This window comes from Coregonus clupeaformis, chromosome 37 (assembly GCF_020615455.1).
Source record: "Coregonus clupeaformis isolate EN_2021a chromosome 37, ASM2061545v1, whole genome shotgun sequence".
NCBI lineage: Eukaryota > Metazoa > Chordata > Actinopteri > Salmoniformes > Salmonidae > Coregonus > Coregonus clupeaformis.
The window spans coordinates 14308824-14330360 of NC_059228.1; the positions used below are offsets into that span (position 1 = coordinate 14308824).

At 45.0% G+C, this 21537-nt stretch overlaps 1 protein-coding gene across 1 annotated transcript in view; it reads right to left on the reverse strand.

Annotated features, from left to right (window-relative positions):
• The window catches only part of LOC121553634 (transmembrane protein 150A), a 55376-nt gene that overhangs the window by 26153 nt on the left and 7686 nt on the right, over positions 1-21537 (reverse strand). The window contains exons 3-5 of the mRNA XM_041866899.2: positions 15979-16026; positions 14834-14920; positions 9206-9273 (exon numbers count right to left, since the gene is read on the reverse strand). Of these exons, the coding sequence (XP_041722833.1) occupies positions 9206-9273; positions 14834-14920; positions 15979-16026 (203 nt within the window). The remainder of the gene's footprint in view (positions 1-9205; positions 9274-14833; positions 14921-15978; positions 16027-21537) is intronic.

Sequence of the window (21537 nt, forward strand, 5' to 3'; positions counted from 1 at the left end):
GTGGCTCTTTAAGGGTTAACAGTTCAGGGATGTCTCTTCCACATCCAAAATCATAATTCTCACTCGCTCAGATAACTTTTCCCCAGCCTTACTGTAGTCCACGTTGCAGCTAGTGGCCAACCCAGCAAAAAGTCCTTCCAAATGTCTCTCACGTATTTCCACAGGTGCATATATCCAAAGGTGAGTATTTCCCAAAGGTAAGTATCTCCAAATCCTTATATTCCTCCTGGAAGTGGACGTGCAGCACTCTTGTCCTCCAGAGAGCCCAGGTTGGAGACTGTGTCTCTTCACTTCCCCAACCTTCAGCTCATCAGCTCCTCATTTGTTCCAGCTGCGTGGGAAGATTGGCCATAGAGGGGTGGAGTTCCCGACCATACCAGCAGATGGAGCCATAGCTGTCTGGGTTTGCAGCAACCTCAGGGGGATGTAACGTCCCTCCAGGACACAGCCTCTCGTGACATCACACATCCCCCTCCCTCGGGACCGACGTCCTCGTCGGGTAAAGGCAGCGAAGAAGGCATCACGCCGGAGAGGGCGTCCGCATTGCCGTGGTGCTTGCCAGCCTGCTCTCTCTTCAACTCCTCCACCTCTAGGACCAGGGACTCAGCCTCCTGTTGTCTCTCCTTGAGTTTCTTACTGAACGCATCAGCCTTGGTTTTAGCAGAGTTTAGCTTCTGTTGAGCAGCTTTCAGTTCCTTCTCTCTCTCTGCCTCCGCATTCTTCATCTTGTTCTCCAACACCTTGTACTTCTCCTCTGCCTTCTTCTGGACCTCCTTTACTACTGCGCAGGGTCTCCTCACACTCCTCGATGGTCCTGCGCAGCCTCTCCAGCTCCTCCTGTTGCTTAGGGAAGGAGCTCTGTTGGAGTTTAGCCTGGAGGATATCTAACTCTTCTGTCTTCATGTCTAACTGTTGCTTTAACAAACGATACCTCTCAGCGGTCCCCTTCAGACCAGACAGTTCTTTGTCCAGATTCTGTAGCTCCGTCTCTGTGTCGGTCTGGGCACCTGCCATCCCTATCAGAGCCCGGGCGGGAGTGAGTAATTCGGAGGATTGCACCGGAGCCTTCCCAGGATGAGTCTTGCCTCTCCGTTTCCGAGGTACTCTGGTTATCCTCTCCTGAGACTCTCTCCAGAGTGGGTAAAAGGCTGGGCAGTCTCGTCCAATTAGGACAGGGACGGGGAGGGGAATCAACCACCCCGCCGTCGTGTGTATGGTTCCCCGTGTGCTGGTCATTGTAAGTTCAGTAATGGGGTATTCTCTGGTGTCCCCATGGACACAGGAAACTGGGAGGACTTTCCCCGGGGTCAGACACGTTGGGCCCACCAAATCCTTACGCACCAGGGTGGCCCGGCTACCAGAATCCAGTAAGGCCTCCACATCATGGTGATTCACAGTTACCGGGCAGGTGGGGGTCGATCTGGGCCGCCATCTACGACTCCCAAGAGCGAGGCAAAACGGTGTGTGGGTGCTGAGCTGGAGGACTCCGCAGTGGGCATAGGTTCATCGGCTGGTTTCCCACACTGCCAGGAGATATGTCCCATCTCCCCACACCGGTAACACTGTCGAAGTTTCCCCCTCCTGGTGTACTCTTCTTGGACCCGCCTGGTTTCTGGCTCCCCCTGGAGCCGGGATAAGTCCTGACGTGGCTGGGTTCGAGACCTTGGGGTCCTTTGGACGGGTTCTTCCCATTTGTGGTGGGGCCGCACTCCTGGGGTCTTTTCGGGGAAGCATTCAGCATCTCCGCTGTGGCCTGGTACTTTTCCACAGCTTCCACGGTCAGATCAGCGTGGTCAAGGCCTGTTGACTGATGAACCGTTTTGCCTCATAAGGCAGGGCGCGTAGGTAACGATCCACTACAACGGCCTCCACCACTGCCGCTGCTGTATTCCTCTGCGGATCCAGCCATTTCCTTGCGATTCGGACAAGTTCATGCATCTGCGCCCGAGGAGGTTGGTCTGGTTGGAAGGTCCAACTGTGAAAGCGCTGGGCCATACCAAACTTTGTGAGTCCATATCTGCTGAGGATCTCAGACTTCAGGGCATCATAGTCAGTAACCTGGTCAGGGCCCAGGTCCCCGGACAGCATTCAGCGATTCCCCGGTTAGAAAGGGGGCTAACAGACCAACCCACTGTTGCTTGGGCCAGGCTTCCCTAGTGGCCGTGGCCTCAAATGCATGCAGGTATGCCTCAATGTCATCGGTAGCTCCCATCTTAGATATAAAGTCACTTGCCTTTATTGGGCGGGTATTTTGGACAACCCTCTGTCTCTGCAACTGCAATTCCTCTGCCTTCAGAAGGTTGGCTTTCTTTTGCTCCTCCAAGAGAGCCACGTTTGCTTGCATCTGGGCTTGCTGGCCAGCAACAAGGGCTTTCAATATGTCCTCCATTTCAGTCGGCGGGGAGCCTACGGCCAACTTGGAAAACTGGGTGATCAAACCTTCGGTATCCTCCTCTGACCTGCACTATTAACGCTTGAGCGTGCCCGTATTCTCCACCATCTGTGACGTCACGAGAGGCTACACAGCTTTCAGCGGGATTGCTCAAGTAGTGCAAGGAGACAAGGTTCAAACAAAACAAGGATTTTATTATAGGTCTTGGGAAATTAACGAAAATAACAAAATTCTGTTCTCTTGTGGCTCTTTAAGGGTTAACAGTTCAGGGATGTCTCTTCCACATCCAAAATCATAATTCTCACTCGCTCAGATAACTTTTCCCCAGCCTTACTGTAGTCCACGTTGCAGCTAGTGGCCAACCCAGCAAAAAAGTCCTTCCAAATGTCTCTCACGTATTTCCACAGGTGCATATATCCAAAGGTGAGTATTTCCCAAAGGTAAGTATCTCCAAATCCTTATATTCCTCCTGGAAGTGGACGTGCAGCACTCTTGTCCTCCAGAGAGCCCAGGTTGGAGACTGTGTCTCTTCACTTCCCCAACCTTCAGCTCATCAGCTCCTCATTTGTTCCAGCTGCGTGGGAAGATTGGCCATAGAGGGGTGGAGTTCCCGACCATACCAGCAGATGGAGCCATAGCTGTCTGGGTTTGCAGCAACCTCAGGGGGATGTAACGTCCCTCCAGGACACAGCCTCTCGTGACATCACAATATATATATATATATATATATATATATATATATATATATACACACACAGTGGGGAGAACAAGTATTTGATACACTGCCGATTTTGCAGGTTTTCCTACTTATAAAGCATGTAGAGGCCCAAAAATCCAGAAAATCACATTGTATGATTTTTAAGTAATTAATTTGCATTTTATTGCATGACATAAGTATTTGATACATCAGAAAAGCAGAACTTAATATTTGGTACAGAAACCTTTGTTTGCAATTACAGAGATCATACGTTTCCTGTAGGTCTTGACCAGGTTTGCACACACTGCAGCAGGGATTTTGGCCCACTCCTCCATACAGACCTTCTCCAGATCCTTCAGGTTTCGGGGCTGTCGCTGGGCAATACGGACTTTCAGCTCCTTCCAAAGATTTTCTATTGGGTTCAGGTCTGGAGACTGGCTAGGCCACTCCAGGATCTTGAGATGCTTCTTACGGAGCCACTCTTTAGTTGCCCTGGCTGTGTGTTTCGGGTCGTTGTCATGCTGGAAGCCCCAGCCACGACCCATCTTCAGTGCTCTTACTGAGGGAAGGAGGTTGTTGGCCAAGATCTCGCGATACATGGCCCCATCCATCCTCCCCTCAATACGGTGCAGTCGTCCTGTCCCCTTTGCAGAAAAGCATCCCTAAAGAATGATGTTTCCACCTCCATGCTTCACGGTTGGGATGGTGTTCTTGGGGTTGTACTCATCCTTCTTCTTCCTCCAAACACGGCGAGTGGAGTTTAGACCAAAAAGCTCTATTTTTGTCTCATCAGACCACATGACCTTCTCCCATTCCTCCTCTGGATCATCCAGATGGTCATTGGCAAACTTCAGACGGGCCTGGACATGCGCTGGCTTGAGCAGGGGGACCTTGCGTGCGCTGCAGGATTTGAATCTATGACGGCGTAGTGTGTTACTAATGGTTTTCTTTGAGACTGTGGTCCCAGCTCTCTTCAGGTCATTGACCAGGTCCTGCTGTGTAGTTCTGGGCTGATCCCTCACCTTCCTCATGATCATTGATGCCCCACGAGGTGAGATCTTGCATGGAGCCCCAGACCGAGGGTGATTGACCATCATCTTGAACTTCTTCCATTTTCTAATAATTGCGCCAACAGTTGTTGCCTTCTCACCAAGCTGCTTGCCTATTGTCCTGTAGCCCATCCCAACCTTGTGCAGGTCTACAATTTTATCCCTGATGTCCTTACACAGCTATCTGGTCTTGGCCATTGTGGAGAGGTTGGAGTCTGTTTGATTGAGTGTGTGGACATGTGTCTTTTATACAGGTAACGAGTTCAAACAGGTGCAGTTAATACAGGTAATGAGTGGAGAACAGGAGGGCTTCTTAAAGAAAAACTAACAGGTCTGTGAGAGCTGGAATTCTTACTGGTTGGTAGGTGATCAAATACTTATGTCATGCAATAAAATGCAAATTAATTACTTAAAAATCATACAATGTGATTTTCTGGATTTTTGTTTTAGATTCCGTCTCTCACAGTTGAAATGTACCTATGATAAAAATTACAGACCTCTACATGCTTTGTAAGTAGGAAAACCTGCAAAATCGGCAGTGTATCAAATACTTGTTCTCCCCACTGTATATATATATATATCTGTGTGTGTGTATATATATATATATCTGTGTGTGTGTGTATATATATATACAGTGGGGGAAAAAAGTATTTAGTCAGCCACCAATTGTGCAGGTTCTCCCACTTAAAAAGATGAGAGGCCTGTAATTTTCATCATAGGTACACGTCAACTATGACAGTCAAAATGAGGAAAAAAATTCCAGAAAATCATATTGTAGGATTTTTTATGAATTTATTTGCAAATTAGGGTGGAAAATAAGTATTTGGTCAATAACAAAAGTTTCTCAATACTTTGTTATATACCCTTTGTTGGCAATGACACAGGTCAAACGTTTCTGTAAGTCTTCACAAGGTTTTCACACACTGTTGCAGGTATTTTGGCCCATTCCTCCATGCAGATCTCCTCTAGAGCAGTGATGTTTTGGGGCTGTCGCTGGGCAACACAGACTTTCAACTCCCTCCAAAGATTTTCTATGGGGTTGAGATCTGGAGACTGGCTAGGCCACTCCAGGACCTTGAAATGCTTCTTACGAAGCCACTCCTTCGTTGCCCGGGCGGTGTGCTTGGGATCATTGTCATGCTGAAAGACCCAGCCACGTTTCATCTTCAATGCCCTTGCTGATGGAAGGAGGTTTTCACTCAAAATCTCACGATACATGGCCCCATTCATTCTTTCCTTTACACGGATCAGTCGTCCTGGTCCCTTTGCAGAAAAACAGCCCCAAAGCATGATGTTTCCACCCCCATGCTACACAGTAGGTATGGTGTTCTTTGGATGCAACTCAGCATTCTTTGTCCTCCAAACACGACAAGTTTAGTTTTTACCAAAAAGTTCTATTTTGGTTTCATCTGACCATATGACATTCTCCCAATCCTCTTCTGGATCATCCAAATGCACTCTAGCAAACTTCAGACGGGCCTGGACATGTACTGGCTTAAGCAGGGGGACACGTCTGGCACTGCAGGATTTGAGTCCCTGGCGGCGTAGTGTGTTACTGATGGTAGGCTTTGTTACTTTGGTCCCAGCTCTCTGCAGGTCATTCACTAGGTCCCCCGTGTGGTTCTGGGATTTTTGCTCACCGTTCTTGTGATCATTTTGACCCCACAGGGTGAGATCTTGCGTGAAGCCCCAGATCGAGGGAGATTATCAGTGGTCTTGTATGTCTTCCATTTCCTAATAATTGCTCCCACAGTTGATTTCTTCAAACCAAGCTGCTTACCTATTGCAGATTCAGTCTTCCCAGCCTGGTGCAGGTCTACAATTTTGTTTCTGGTGTCCTTTGACAGCTCTTTGGTCTTGGCCATAGTGGAGTTTGGAGTGTGACTGTTTGAGGTTGTGGACAGGTGTCTTTTATAATGATAACAAGTTCAAACAGGTGCCATTAATACAGGTAACGAGTGGAGGACAGAGGAGCCTCTTAAAGAAGAAGTTACAGGTCTGTGAGAGCCAGAAATCTTGCTTGTTTGTAGGTGACCAAATACTTATTTTCCACCATAATTTGCAAATAAATTCATTAAAAATCCTACAATGTGATTTTCTGGAATTTTTTTTGTCTGTCATAGTTGAGGTGTACCTATGATAAAAATTACAGGCCGCTCTCATCTTTTTAAGTGGGAGAACTTGCACAATTGGTGGCTGACTAAATACTTTTTTTCCCCACTGTCTATATATATATATATATTTGCGAGAAGAAAAAAACATATGGGGGATTGGAAGTGATGCAGACAATTACATTGATGGAAGTTACAATCTATCTGCAATATTAAAGCTGATCTACCCCCTAAAAAAATACAAAATTATATACAGTGAGGGAAAAAAGTATTTGATCCCCTGCTGATTTTGTACGTTTGCCCACTGACAAATAAATGATCATTCTATAATTGTAATGGTAGGTTTATTTGAACAGTGAGAGACTGAATAACAACAAAAAAATCCATAAATTTGTCAAAAATGTTATAAATTGATTTGCATTTTAAATGAGGGAAATAAGTATTTGACCCCCTCTCAATAAGAAAGAATCTGGCTCCCAGGTGTCTTTTATACAGGTAACGAGCTGAGATTAGGAGCACACTCTTAAAGGGAGTGCTCCTAATCTCAGTTTGTTACCTGTATAAAAGACACCTGTCCACAGAAGCAATCAATCAATCAGATTCCAAACTCTCCACCATGGCCAAGACCAAAGAGCTCTCCAAGGATGTCAGGGACAAGATTGTAGACCTACACAAGGCTGGAATGGGCTACAAGACCATCGCCAAGCAGCTTGGTGAGAAGGTGACAACAGTTAGTGTGATTATTCGCAAATGGAAGAAACACAAAATAACTGTCAATCTCCCTCGGCCTGGGGCTCCATGCAAGATCTCACCTCGTGGAGTTGCAATGATCATGAGAACAGTGAGGAATCAGCCCAGAACTACACGGGAGGATCTTGTCAATGATCTCAAGGCAGCTGGGACCATAGTCACCAAGAAAACAATTGGTAACACACTACGCCATGAAGGACTGAAATCCTGCAGCGCCCGCAAGGTCCCCCTGCTCAAGAAAGCACATATACAGGCCCGTCTGAAGTTTGCCAATGAACATCTGAATGATTCAGAGGAGAACTGGGTGAAAGTGTTGTGGCCAGATGAGACCAAAATTGAGCTCTTTGGCATCAACTCAACTCGCCGTGTTTGGAGGAGGAGGAATGCTGCCTATGACCCCAAGAACACCATCCCCACCGTCAAACATGGAGGTGGCTTTGGGGGTGTTTTTCTGCTAAGGGGACAGGACAACTTCACCGCATCAAAGGGACAATGGACGGGGCCATGTACCGTCAAATCTTGGGTGAGAACCTCCTTCCCTCAGCCAGGGCATTGAAAATGGGTCGTGAATGGGTATTCCAGCATGACAATGACCCAAAACACACGGCTCAAGAAGAAGCACATTAAGGTCCTGGAGTGGTCTAGCCAGTCTCCAGACCTTAATCCCATAGAAAATCTGTGGAGGGAGCTGAAGGCCAAACGTCAGCCTCGAAACCTTAATGACTTGGAGAAGATCTGCAAAGAGGAGTGGGACAAAATCCCTCCTGAGATGTGTGCAAACCTGGTGGCCAACTACAAGAAACGTCTGACCTCTGTGATTGCCAACAAGGGTTTTGCCACCAAGTACTAAATCATGTTTTGCAGAGGGGTCAAATACTTATTTCCCTCATTAAAATGCAAATTTATTTATAACATTTCTGACATGCGTTTTTCTGGATTTATTTGTTGTTATTCTGTCTCTCACTGTTCAAATAAACCTACCATTAAAATTATAGACTGATCATGTCTTTGTCAGTGGGCAAACATACAAAATCATCACTGTATAATATTTAAAAAATATTTTAAAAAATTCAGCAAAGTTTGCAAGTAAGTGCATTAATGTTTATTTAGCTGTTGGCTAATCACCCACCGGTAGGCTATGCACATTTGCAAGCAATGCGTGTGTGGATCGATCTGTTTGTTTGATCATATATTTAAGCAATAAGGCCCGAGGGGGTGTGGTATATGGCCAATATATCACGGCTAAGGGCTGTTCTTAGGCGTATCACAAACCCCTGAGGTGCCTTATTGCTATTATAAACTGGTTACCACTGTAATTAGAGCAGTAAAAATAACTGTTGTCATACCCGTGGTATACGGTCTGACCCAAATGGCAAATTAATATACATTTCGAGATATATTAAACCAGAAAAAAAAAGTTAATGAGTCTGGCTTTAAAGCTGCTATAGCCAACCAGCAGACCTTAAATAGCAGTGGTCATCATCAGGCCTCCTCTCCCCTGAGAGTAGGGTAGGGACACGGAAACTCACACAAACTATGAACACACACACACACACAGTCACATACACACAAAGCAGAGCTGGGATGGCTCTCTTATGCTTGGCATTGCGTCCGGCTGCCCGCCCTGGCCCACCCAGCCACAGTGGATAACACACGCGCACACACACAGACACATGCATGCCTAGGGCTCTGCATCAATGGAGTGGGCTCAGCCACAGCTGGGAATCATTGTCTGGAGTGGTTAGACTCAAACTGCTGACACACACAGGGCACGACACGTGCATAGATGTATGAGTGCTAGGGCTGTCAAACGATTCCAACATTTTATCGAGTTTATCACAGGATTTGCTGTGACTAATCATGATTAATCGCAAATTCAGAATTTTCTCAAATTGACCTGTAATTTAAGATTATACAAAAAGAAGTACAAGAATATTGACATCTTGATTTTGTCCAAAGTAACAGTCAGCAAAATCAGGTATATTGATAAAGAACACTTTTATTTAACCTCAAAGTCAACTTGTTGTGACATTGCATTGTTGTTTTTAGCTGTATAGATGATGTATTTAGGATGTTTTCAGTGTATTTCAGACAATGCGATTAATTGCGAAAATAAATAAATATTACAAAAAGTTAACTTTAGTTAATTGATTAACTCTGACAACCCAGATGAGTTCATGTATGTTGACAGTAGAGAGAGACTCACCCATGAAGGATCCAGTGCTGCAGATGAGGCTGAAGAAGCAGCTTTCTGGAGGAAGAGTCCCACATTTACTGTAGAAGCAAACAGGGGAACAACTGAGTTCAACACCAAAAGACCAATTAGATCACGGGCAACCATCAACAGACAAACAGTGTCTCTCTCTCTGTGTGTGTGTGTCTGTGTCTCAGCCTTTTCTCAATTGGGTAAAAGACTGTCCTCTCCTCAACTCCTCCGTCCTCCTCTCATCTGTGACCCGGAAACGGATAAGTGGTCGCCATATGTTGGAGAGTGTCAATCTTTAATAGGTGAACGAAGGAGTTTGCTCGTCTCCTCGATTGCCTCCTCTGGCGGAGGATTCTCATGTGTATCCTACCGTCGAAGAACATTGAAATCAGCCACACCCCCTTTGAAACAGCTAGTGTTTTCTCGGAGGGGAAAAGCATGCACACATTTTAAAATGATACACTACTTATTTATCCTTTTGTCTATAAAATGTCTGCCACAACTAGTTAAAAATTATTTTACAACATTTTATGTATTTTGCGATTCCATCTACAGTGCATTCGGAAAGTATTCAGACCCCTTGACTTTTTCCACATTTTGTTAAGTTACAGCCTTATTATAACATTTATTAAATATATATTTATTCTCATCAATCTACACACAATACCCCATAATGACAAAGCAAAAACAGGTTTTTATAAAGTTTAGCAAATTTATAAACAATTAAACTGAAATTTCACATTTATATAAGTATTCAGACCCTTTACTCAGTACTTTGTTGAAGCATCTTTGACAGCGATTACAACCTTGAGTCTTCTTGGGTATGACGCTACAAGCTTGGCACACCTGTATTTGGGGAGTTTCTCCCATTCTTCTCTGGAGATCCTCTCAAGCTCTGTCAGGTTGGATGGGGAGCGTTGCTGCACAGCTATTTTCAGGTCTCTCCAGAGATGTTCGATTGGGTTCAAGTCCGGGCTCCGGCTGGGCCACTCAAGGACATTCAGAGACTTGTCCCGCCTACTCCTGCGTTGTCTTGGCTGTGTGCTTAGGGTCGTTGTCTTGTTGGAAGGTGAACCTTTGCCCCAGTCTGAGGTCCTGAGCGCTCTGGAGCAGGTTTTCATCAAGGATCTCTCTGTACTTTGCTCCGTTCATCTTTCCTTCGATCCTGACTAGTCTCCCAGTCCCTGCCGCTGAAAAACATCCCCACAGCATGATGCTGCCACCACCATGCTTCACCGTAGGGATGGTGCCAGGTTTCCTCCAGACGTGACACTTGGCATTCAGGCCAAAGAGTTCAATCTTGGTTTAATCAGACCAGATAATCTTGTTTCTCATGGTCTGAGAGTCTTTAGGTGCCTTTTGGCAAACTCCAAGCGGGCTGTCATGTGCCTTTTACTGAGGAGTGGCTTCCTTCTGGCCACTCTACCATAAAGGCCTGATTGGTGGAGTGCTGTAGATATGGTTGTCCTTCTGGAAGGTTCTCCCATCTCCAGAGAGGAACTCTAGAGCTCTGTCAGAGTGACCATCGGGTTCTTGGTCACCTCCCTGACCAAGGCCCTTCTCCCCCGATTGCTCAGTTTGGCCGGGCGGCCAGCTCTAGGAAGAGTCTTGGTGGTTCCAAACTTCTTCCATTTAAGAATGATGGAGGCCACTGTGTTCTTGGGGAACTTCAATGCTGCAGACATTTTTGGTACCCTTCCCCAGATCTGTGCCTTCTCACAATCCTGTCTCGGAGCTCTACAGACAATTCCTAGACCTCATGGCTTGGTTTTTGCTCTGACAAACACTGTCAACTGTGGGACCTTATATAGACAGGTGTGTGTCTTTCCAAATCATGCTCAATCAATTGAATTTACCACAGGTGGACTCCAATCAAGTTGTACAAACATCTCAAGGATGATCAATGGAAACAGGATGCACCTGAGCTCAATTTCAAGTCTCATAGCAAAGAGTCTGAATACTTATGTAAATAAGGTATTTTTGTTTTTTATTTTTAATAAATTAGCAGAAATTTATAAAAACCTGTTTTTGCTTTGTCATTATGGGGTATTATATGTAGATTGCTGAGAAAAATGTTTTATTTAATCCATTTTAGAATAAGGTTATAACAAAATGTGAAAAAAGGGGTCTGAATACTTTCCGAAGTCACTGCATGTAAACACCTGATGACACAAGGAGAGTCATTTGTTTCCATGTTTCCTCTCCTCGCCTTGTCTCCTCAATTACCTTTGACCTTTTTCCAAAAGAGGCGAGGATGGAGGAAAGGACGGGAGGAATCAAGGAACTCCAATTGAGAAAAGGTCTGAGTGTTCTTCTCTGCTATAACATAGCATTTGACCTTTCACCTACTGTTCTACCCTTCACCTACTCTCCGACCCTTCCTAGAAAGAGGAAGTGAAGGGGGAAACCAGCCATTATAGGGGTGAGGCAATCAGTCATAATGCCTGCCTGCGAGCGTGTACCTGTCTGCCTGGTCCTGTCTCCTGTTAAGCCCTCTCAGCTGACTGGGCCTTGCCACTCAGACAGACACACACACTAAAAAGCAAGCAAGCGCACACACCCAACCCTTTCTCTCATTCACAGCTAGATTAGAGAACCATGAAAGAGTAATTGCAACTTCTAGAGGCAGGAGCCATTTATCCTGTAAGATTTTTCAATACCATATAATATATTTGGCCACAACTCCATATTTACATTCTCCAAGTCTTCTATAGAAACCATATATTTACAGTGAGGGAAAAAAGTATTTGATTCCCTGCTGATTTTGTACGTTTGCCCACTGACAAATAAATTATCAGTCTATAATTTTAATGGTAGGTTTATTTCAACAGTGATAGACAGAAAAACAACAAAAAAATCCAGAAAAGCACATGTAAAAAATGTTATAAATTGATTTGCACTTTAATGAGGGAAATAAGTATTTGACCCCCTCTCAATCAGAAAGATTTCTGGCTCCCAGGTATCTTTTATACAGGTAAGGAGCTGAGATTAGGAGCACACTCTTAAAGGGAGTGCTCCTAATCTCAGCTTGTTACCTGTATAAAAGACACCTGTCCACAGAAGCAATCAATCAATCAGATTCCAAACTCTCCACCATGGCCAAGACCAAAAAGCTCTCCAAGGATGTCAGGGACAAGATTGTAGACCTACACAAGGCTGGAATGGGCTACAAGACCAGCACCAAGCAGCTTGGTGAGAAGATGACAACAGTTGGTGCGATTATTTGCAAATGGAAGAAACACAAAATAACTGTCAATCTCCCTCGGCCTGGGGCTCCATGCAAGATCTCACCTCGTGGAGTTGCAATGATCATGAGAACGGTGAGGAATCAGCCCAGAACTACACGGGAGGATCTTGTCAATGATCTCAAGGCAGTTGGGACCATAGTCACCAAGAAAACAATTGGTAACACACTACGCCGTGAAGGACTGAAATCCTGCAGCGCTCGCAAGGTCCCCCTGCTCAAGAAAGCACATATACATGCCCGTCTGAAGTTTGCCAATGAACATCTGAATGATTCAGAGGAGAACTGGGTGAAAGTGTTGTGGTCAGATGAGACCAAAATGGAGCTCTTTGGCATCAACTGACCCAAAACACATGGCCAAGGCAACAAAGGAGTGGCTCAATAAGAAGCACATTAAGGTCCTGGAGTGGCCTAGCCAGTCTCCAGACCTTAATCCCATAGAAAATCTGTGGAGGGAGCTGAAGGTTAGAGTTGCCAAACGTCAGCCTCGAAACCTTAATGACTTGGAGAAGATCTGCAAAGAGGAGTGGGACAAAATCCCTCCTGAGATGTGTGCAAACCTGGTGGCCAACTACAAGAAATGTCTGACCTCTGTGATTGCCAACAAGGGTTTTGCCACCAAGTACTATGTCATGTTTTGCAGAGGGGTCAAATACTTATTTCCCTCACTGTACATTCCCTAACAGTCCTCTGATGTTCAAAGCTCTGGGGATGGGAGAGGCTAAACAAAGCTCTCAACCCCCATCTGAAAACGGACTCCTCTTTTCTGGGGAATTCCTGTGTCTGTGTGTGTGTGTGTGTGTGTGTTCCACACACACACACACACACAAATCTGAGCCGTCAGTTATTTTCAGAAACAGGAATCACACACACATACGCAGAAACACACACACACACAGGAACCGAGAGAGACTGAGAGCGACAGAGGAAGATATAGTGACAGCGATACAGAGAGGAAAGGAGGAGACAGAGGGAGAAAGAGAAAGGGGTGGTGAAGTGAAAAGCAAGAGAGAGAGAGGGGTAGAGAGAGAGAGAGGGGTAGAGAGAGCGAGAGGGGTAGAGAGAGAGAGAGGGGTAGAGAGAGCGAGAGAGAGGGGTAGAGAGAGCGAGAGAGAGGGGTAGAGAGAGGTAGAGAGAGACATCAAAAGGAACATAAGATTTGACATACCAATTAGGATCTGGCTAAAAATACTTGAATCAGTTATAGAACCCATTGCCCTTTATGGTTGTGAGGTCTGGGGTCCGCTCACCAACCAAGAATTCACAAAATGGGACAAACACCAAATTGAGACTCTGCATGCAGAATTCTGCAAAAAATATCCTCAGTGTACAATGTAAAACACCAAATAATGCATGCAGAGCAGAATTAGGCCAATACTCGCTAATTATCAAAATCCAGAAAATACCAGTTAAATTCTATAACCACTTAAAAGGAAGCGATTCCCAAACCTTCCATAACAAAGCCATCACCTACAGAGAGATGAACTTGGAGAAGAGTCCCCTAAGTAAGCCGGTCCTGGGGCTCTGTTCATAAACACAAACAGACCCCACAGAGCCCCAGGACAACAACAACACAATTAGACCCAACCAAATCATGAGAAAACAAAAAGAGAATTACTTGACACATTGGAAAGAACAAACAAAAAAACAGAGCAAACTAGAATGCTATTTGGCCCTAAACAGAGAGTATACAGTGGCATAATACCTGACCACTGTGACTGACCCAAACTTAAGGAAAGCTTTGACTATGTACAGACTCAGTGAGCATAGCCTTGCTATTGAGAAAGGCCGCCGTAGGCAGACCTGGCTCTCAAGAGAAGACAGGCTATGTGCACAATGCCCACAAAATGAGGTGGAAACTGAGCTGCACTTCCTAACCTCCTGCCAAATGTATGACCATATTAGAGACACATATTTCCCTCAGATTACAGCGATCCACAAAGAATTAGAAAACAAACCCAATTTTGATAAACTCCCTTATCTACTGGGTGAAATACCACAGTGTGCCATCACAGCTGCAATATTTGTGACCTGTTGAGTGGACCAACGACTGTTGCCACAAGAAAAGGGCAACCAGTGAAGAACAAACACCATTGTAAATACAACCCATTTTTATGTTTATTTATTTTCCCATTTGTACTTTAACTATTTGCACATCGTTACAACACTGTATATATACATAATATGACATTTGAAATGTCTTTATTCTTTTGAAACTTCTGAGTGTAATGTTTACTGTTCATTTTTTATTGTTTATTTCACTTTTGTTTATTATCTGTTTCACTTGCTTTGGCAATGTTAACATGTGTTTCCCATGCCAATAAAGGCCTTAAATTGAAATTGAAATTGGTGGAGAGAGCGAGAGAGAGAGAAATCAGACTGACCTGATAAGAGGAACATTGTCTAGAGTACAGCACAACGTTGGTCCACTCTGTAGATAAAGCTCCTTGTCACACGACTGGTTATACAACCTGTGCACATACACACACACACACACACACACACACACACACACACAGAAGGGGGAGGAGAGGGATGTTTTGATGAGGACAAGGTTTTAAAAGTAATGTTAAGCAGCCCTTGTAACTTGAAACACTGAAACAGTCTAGTAAATAATAGCAGACTATGTTTCACTATTGCAACAGCCCTATTATGGAAATACTAGTTGAAGTGACGTTACATGGAAAAGTGCTTTGACAACCGCACACACCCAGTATGGCAGGGGTAGGCAACTAGATTCAGCTGCTGGACGATTCTTGTCGGAGCAGATGGTCGGGGGGCCGGAACATTATTATAATAATCTGTACATTGCAAACTAACTCCAAAAAGAGTTTGAATACCTTGATTGAGACACGATCACATCTCTTTTTTTTATTCATGGTAATACTTGGAACAGGTTTCCTAAATTAAACAAATTCCTGGTGATTTTAGTATTTTCCTACAAAGAAAAGTATCATGATTACAGCCAGCTAACAGCCTGCTAACAGCCAGCTAACATACTGCTAACAGACTGCTAACAGCCAGCTAACATATTGCTAACAGATTGCTAACAGCCAGCTAACAGCCAGCTAACAGACTACTAACAGACTACTAACAGACTGCTAACAGCCAGCTAACATACTGCTAACAGACTGCTAACAGCCAGCTAACAGCCAGCTAACAGCCTGCTAACAGCCAGCTAACAGACTGCTAACAGACTGCTTACAGACTACTAACAGACTGCTAACAAACAGCTAGCCTGGTATCTTATCATAGCTGATACAGGGATGAGTGAGTGAGAGGAGAGGAGAGCAGGAGAGCCAAGAGAGACTCCTTGTTGTGAAAGGAGAGCCAAGAAAGACTCCTTGTTGTGAGAGGAGAGCCAAGAGAGACTCCTTGTTGTGAGAGGAGAGCCAAGAGAGACTCCTTGTTGTGAGAGGAGAGCCAAGAGAGACTCCTTGTTGTGAGAGGAGAGTCAACTAGTTATTAACATGAATAAACTACACAGCTGTTATAACCAGCTATTAACACGAATTATTTAGCTACGTACCAGTTATCTACAGGGCAGACGTGCTGGTTGTACAGGGCCATGACGTACCTGTGACAGGTAAAGAGAAGGGTTAGACTACACATTATATAGACAACATGGATCAGGTAAAGGGGTAATGGTTAGGGTAAAACACACCTCATCAACTAACCATGGTCTTCAATCTGGACCACACAACTGCAACTTGAACATTTGATTACATGAAGCATGAGGGTTATGAACTCACAGTCATTCATATAACTTGGAATGGCAAAACTGATTCAGGGAACAGTTAACCACAGTCTAAAATGTTTAATACTTATTTTCTCAGAGGCCTCTATTCTTATAAACAGTCAAAAGATAAATACAGTCGGAACCAGTGAGTCATTGAGAAATAAAGGAACAGGAACAACAATAACCGTCACTGGTGGTTTTGTGGTTGAACCAGGGAGAACAGGGGTGAAAGACTGTTGTTTCCAACCATAGGGTAGAGGTTCACACAATAGAGGAGAGGAGAGGGGGGGTGAGAGGAGTTGGAGGTAAAATGTAGGTTATTTGAAACATGACCGTTATGTGAGAATGCTCTAGCGGTAAAATGCATTGCTTTCAGAGTGTTATGATAGGGAGGAGGCATTTTTGAAGTGGATGAGGCTTAAGTCGTAAGAATTCCCTGAATATTTTACAAATTCAGGTAGAGAAATCCAGGGAGGCAAGCAACCTGTCCACCGTAGAAGATAAAACCTAGACGTATGAAATGGGTTCTCAAATTCCTGTAATTCCTGCAATACCAGCTAAACCGGATATATCGGGGGGGGAAATCACATCCAATGTAGTTTAAAGGTTATCACTGGTTGTATACCTTCTCAATGTAGGCTCTCTATCTATGCAGTCATTGCACACTCTAGCCTTCCGTTAGAACAAACAAACCCACCAATGAGAACACAACCTGTCACTGAGATAGTCCTGTTTACTTCCCCCTCCTCGGAACCAGGTCACCTGATGAAAAATCAGTTAGCTAGCAATTCTGACCGATCAAAATCACCCAAATGTGTATTTTCCTAATTCCAATCGATATTATTGTTTGCTTGAACTGGACTAAAATCGGTCACTGGACTGGACTAATGTGAGGAAATCTGGGTGTAGTCCTGGAGGAGGACCAGTCTGGTCAGCGTGTTCTAACCCAGAAACAGGTTGATTCAGCTGGGTCACTGACCGCTTGGTCTCCCCATCAGAGGGGCAATGAGCGGAGAGATGAGAGAGGGGTGAGAGAAGGGGTGAGAGAGGGAGGGGGATAGAGAGGATAGAAAGGGGAGATGGGTGAGAGCGAGGGAAGAGAGAGCAGAGAGAAAAAAAAGAGTGCACCAGAATACAACGCACCCAACAAAATCAAACTCTGGTAAAGGGTAATTGTCATTGAATTATGACCTGAAAAATGACGAAGCACAACCCCATGCAGTAGGTCAGACAGACATCTGTGTAGGCTGTGTCACAAACCCACAGGGTCTTTCTCAAAATGCATCCTACCGTGCTCCGAGCACGGGAGGGTCGGAGTATGAGTCTAAATCAAAGTATGGGAGGGCACTTCTCAGATGCATACTCTGTTTGTACATATTTTGAAGCATACATCGATGCAAGCTTCAACGGAAAGTATGCACAGAATATGACGCAATCACGTAAAAATGACGGACATTATTTGAGCTGAAGCGAGAGAAAATAACTCAGACTTCGGAATGAAATGTTGCCCATTCACATCTCATACGTTGCCTGATTACAATATTTCATCTTAATACGTTAATAAATTCATACTGTGTGAATTTTAGCATGTTTACCTGCCTACAATACCCACTGTAGTGTACGTAGATCGGAAGCCCATTGTAAGTCAATAGGGCTAACATTAACTGGCTAGCTACTACTGTTACCTAGCTAGCCAGATAGCCACAAAGAATTGGCAGCGAACTACCCACTAATTGACATCTACCTTGCATAGCACTAGTTTTAGGTCATTTGTGCCTGTTAAACTATCTGGTTAGCTAGATTATTATGATTCACATATAGCTAACGAATAGTTATGAAGTAAAACATTTGCTTTGTCTCTATTGTTGCCATTGTCCTGGCTGGAAGAAGGTTCAGTGAATGGGGAGATGCTGCGTGAGGTAATACAGTAGGGGGAGTGCTTCTCAAATTGAATGTTTTATGCGTTCTCCACACTCTCGTCCTGACAAGAACGTACTCAAGAGAACGTCCTCGGAGAATGCACTCGGAGCATGACAGTGTGGAGTATGCATATTGAGAAACGCCCACAGTTTGTCCTCCTGTGTGCATAAATCTGACAGTGCTCAGGGGTCAGTGACAGGCTAAACTGCAACTAGTGTTTCCATGGATGGAAGCTACTGCCGTGGCTGGGCGATATATTGTATTTTAAGGTATACTGGTATGGATTTTTATAATACTGTCTATAACAATATGTTTATACCGTGCTAAATAAATGAAAAGTTCTACAAAGATTAGACTACTTCACTGTCAGTTCTGTCCTAGTTTGGTTGAGTATAAAATAATCAGAATAGAGAAAGCCCACTAAAAACACTTAGAATTCATTTGTTGCCATCCTAGCATCATGCACTCCTCATAAAACATATTTAGAACTTTATTATTAAGAAACATAAAATACGGTCAAACACCACCATACCGTGAAAAATGAGGAAAATATTGTGATTTCGCCCTACTAGGAGCATCATGCCACACATACACACAAACACACACAGTCGCGCGCACACACACACATTAACATTCGTGCACACACATCACCTGAACCCCAAAATAAATTAGATTTGGTAAACACAAACTCTGCCATCTGCCTCTGAAGCCATGGCAACCATGAATAATCATCATCACTACCATTACTAGGCCAGAGAGAGAGACAACAGATAGGGAAATATGGAGCGAGAAAGAGAGGGAGAGAGAGAAAGAGAGGGATAGAGAGAGGGATAGAGAGAGGGAGAAAGAGAGCGAGCGAGAGGGAGAGAGAGAGAGAGGGGAAGAGCATTAAAGCACAAGTCCAATAACAGTGACTTCTCCACAATACAAGAGTCAGCTACACTGCCATTCACACACACCAAGTTGAACTTGGACAGGTAGGTGTGAATGGCAGACAAAATACGGGAGGCACACAGACCCAGGATACCACAGCTCTCTTCCACAACTTTATCTCTCTCACACACACACACACAGACCCAGGATACCACAGCTCTCTTCCACAACTTTATCTCTCTCACACACACACAGACCCAGGATACCACAGCTCTCTTCCACAACTTTATCTCTCTCACACACACACACACAGACCCAGGATACCACAGCTCTCTTCCACAACTTTATCTCTCTCACACACACACACAGACCCAGGATACAAGCTCTCTTCCACAACTTTATCTCTCTCACACACACACACAGACCCAGGATACCACAGCTCTCTTCCACAACTGTATCTCTCTCACACACACACAGACCCAGGATACCACAGCTCTCTTCCACAACTTTATCTCTCTCACACACACACAGACCCAGGATACAACAGCTCTCTTCCACAACTTTATCTCTCTCACACACACACAGACCCAGGATACACAACTGTATCTCTCTCACACACACACAGACCCAGGATACCACAGCTCTCTTCCACAACTGTATCTCTCTCACACACACACACAGACCCAGGATACCACAGCTCTCTTCCACAACTGTATCTCTCTCACACACACACAGACCCAGGATACCACAGCTCTATCTCTCTCACACACACACACAGACCCAGGATACCACAGCTCTCTTCCACAACTTTATCTCTCTCACACACACACAGACCCAGGATACCACAGCTCTCTTCCACAACTTTATCTCTCTCACACACACACACACAGACCCAGGATACCACAGCTCTCTTCCACAACTTTATCTCTCTCTCACACACACACACACACAGACCCAGGATACCACAGCTCTCTTCCACAACTTTATCTCTCTCTCTCACACACACACAGACCCAGGATACCACAGCTCTCTTCCACAACTTTATCTCTCTCTCTCACACACACACACAGACCCAGGATACCACAGCTCTCTTCCACAACTTTATCTCTCTCTCTCTCTCACACACACACACAGACCCAGGATACCACAGCTCTCTTCCACAACTTTATTCTCTCTCTCACACACACAGACCCAGGATACCACAGCTCTCTTCCACAACTTTATATCTCTCTCACACACACACACAGACCCAGGATACCACAGCTCTCTTCCACAACTGTATCTCTCTCTCACACACACACAGACCCAGGATACCACAGCTATATCTCTCTCTCACACACACACACAGACCCAGGATACCACAGCTCTCTTCCACAACTTTATCTCTCTCACACACACACACAGACCCAGGATACCACAGCTCTCTTCCACAACTTTATCTCTCTCTCACACACACACAGACCCAGGATACCACAGCTCTCTTCCACAACTTTATCTCTCTCTCTCTCTCACACACACACAGACCCAGGATACCACAGCTCTCTTCCACAACTTTATCTCTCTCTCTCTCTCACACACACACACAGACCCAGGATACCACAGCTCTCTTCCACAACTTTATCTCTCTCTCACACACACACAGACCCAGGATACCACAGCTCTCTTCCATAACTTTATCTCTCTCTCACACACACACACAGACAGACCCAGGATACCACAGCTCTCTTCCACAACTGTATCTCTCTCTCACACACACACAGACCCAGGATACCACAGCTATATCTCTCTCTCACACACACACACAGACCCAGGATACCACAGCTCTCTTCCACAACTGTATCTCTCTCTCACACACACACAGACCCAGGATACCACAGCTCTCTTCCACAACTTTATCTCTCTCACACACACACACAGACCCAGGATACCACAGCTCTCTTCCACAACTTTATCTCTCTCTCACACACACACACACACACACACACAGACCCAGGATACCACAGCTCTCTTCCACAACTTTATCTCTCTCTCTCACACACACACACACATACCCAGGATACCACAGCTCTCTTCCACAACTTTATCTCTCTCTCTCACACACACACACACACAGACCCAGGATACCAAAGCTCTCTTCCACAACTTTATCTCTCTCTCACACACACACAGACCCAGGATACCACAGCTCTCTTCCACAACTTTATCTCTCTCTCACACACACACAGACCCAGGATACCACAGCTCTCTTCCACAACTTTATCTCTCTCTCACACACACACACACAGACCCGGGATACCACAGCTCTCTTCCACAACTTTATCTCTCTCTCACACACACACAGACCCAGGATACCACAGCTCTCTTCCACAACTTTATCTCTCTCTCACACACACACAGACCCGGGATACCACAGCTCTCTTCCACAACTTAATCTCTCTCACACACACACACAGACCCAGGATACCACAGCTCTCTTCCACAACTTTATCTCTCTCTCACACACACACAGACCCAGGATACCACAGCTCTCTTCCACAACTTTATCTCTCACACACA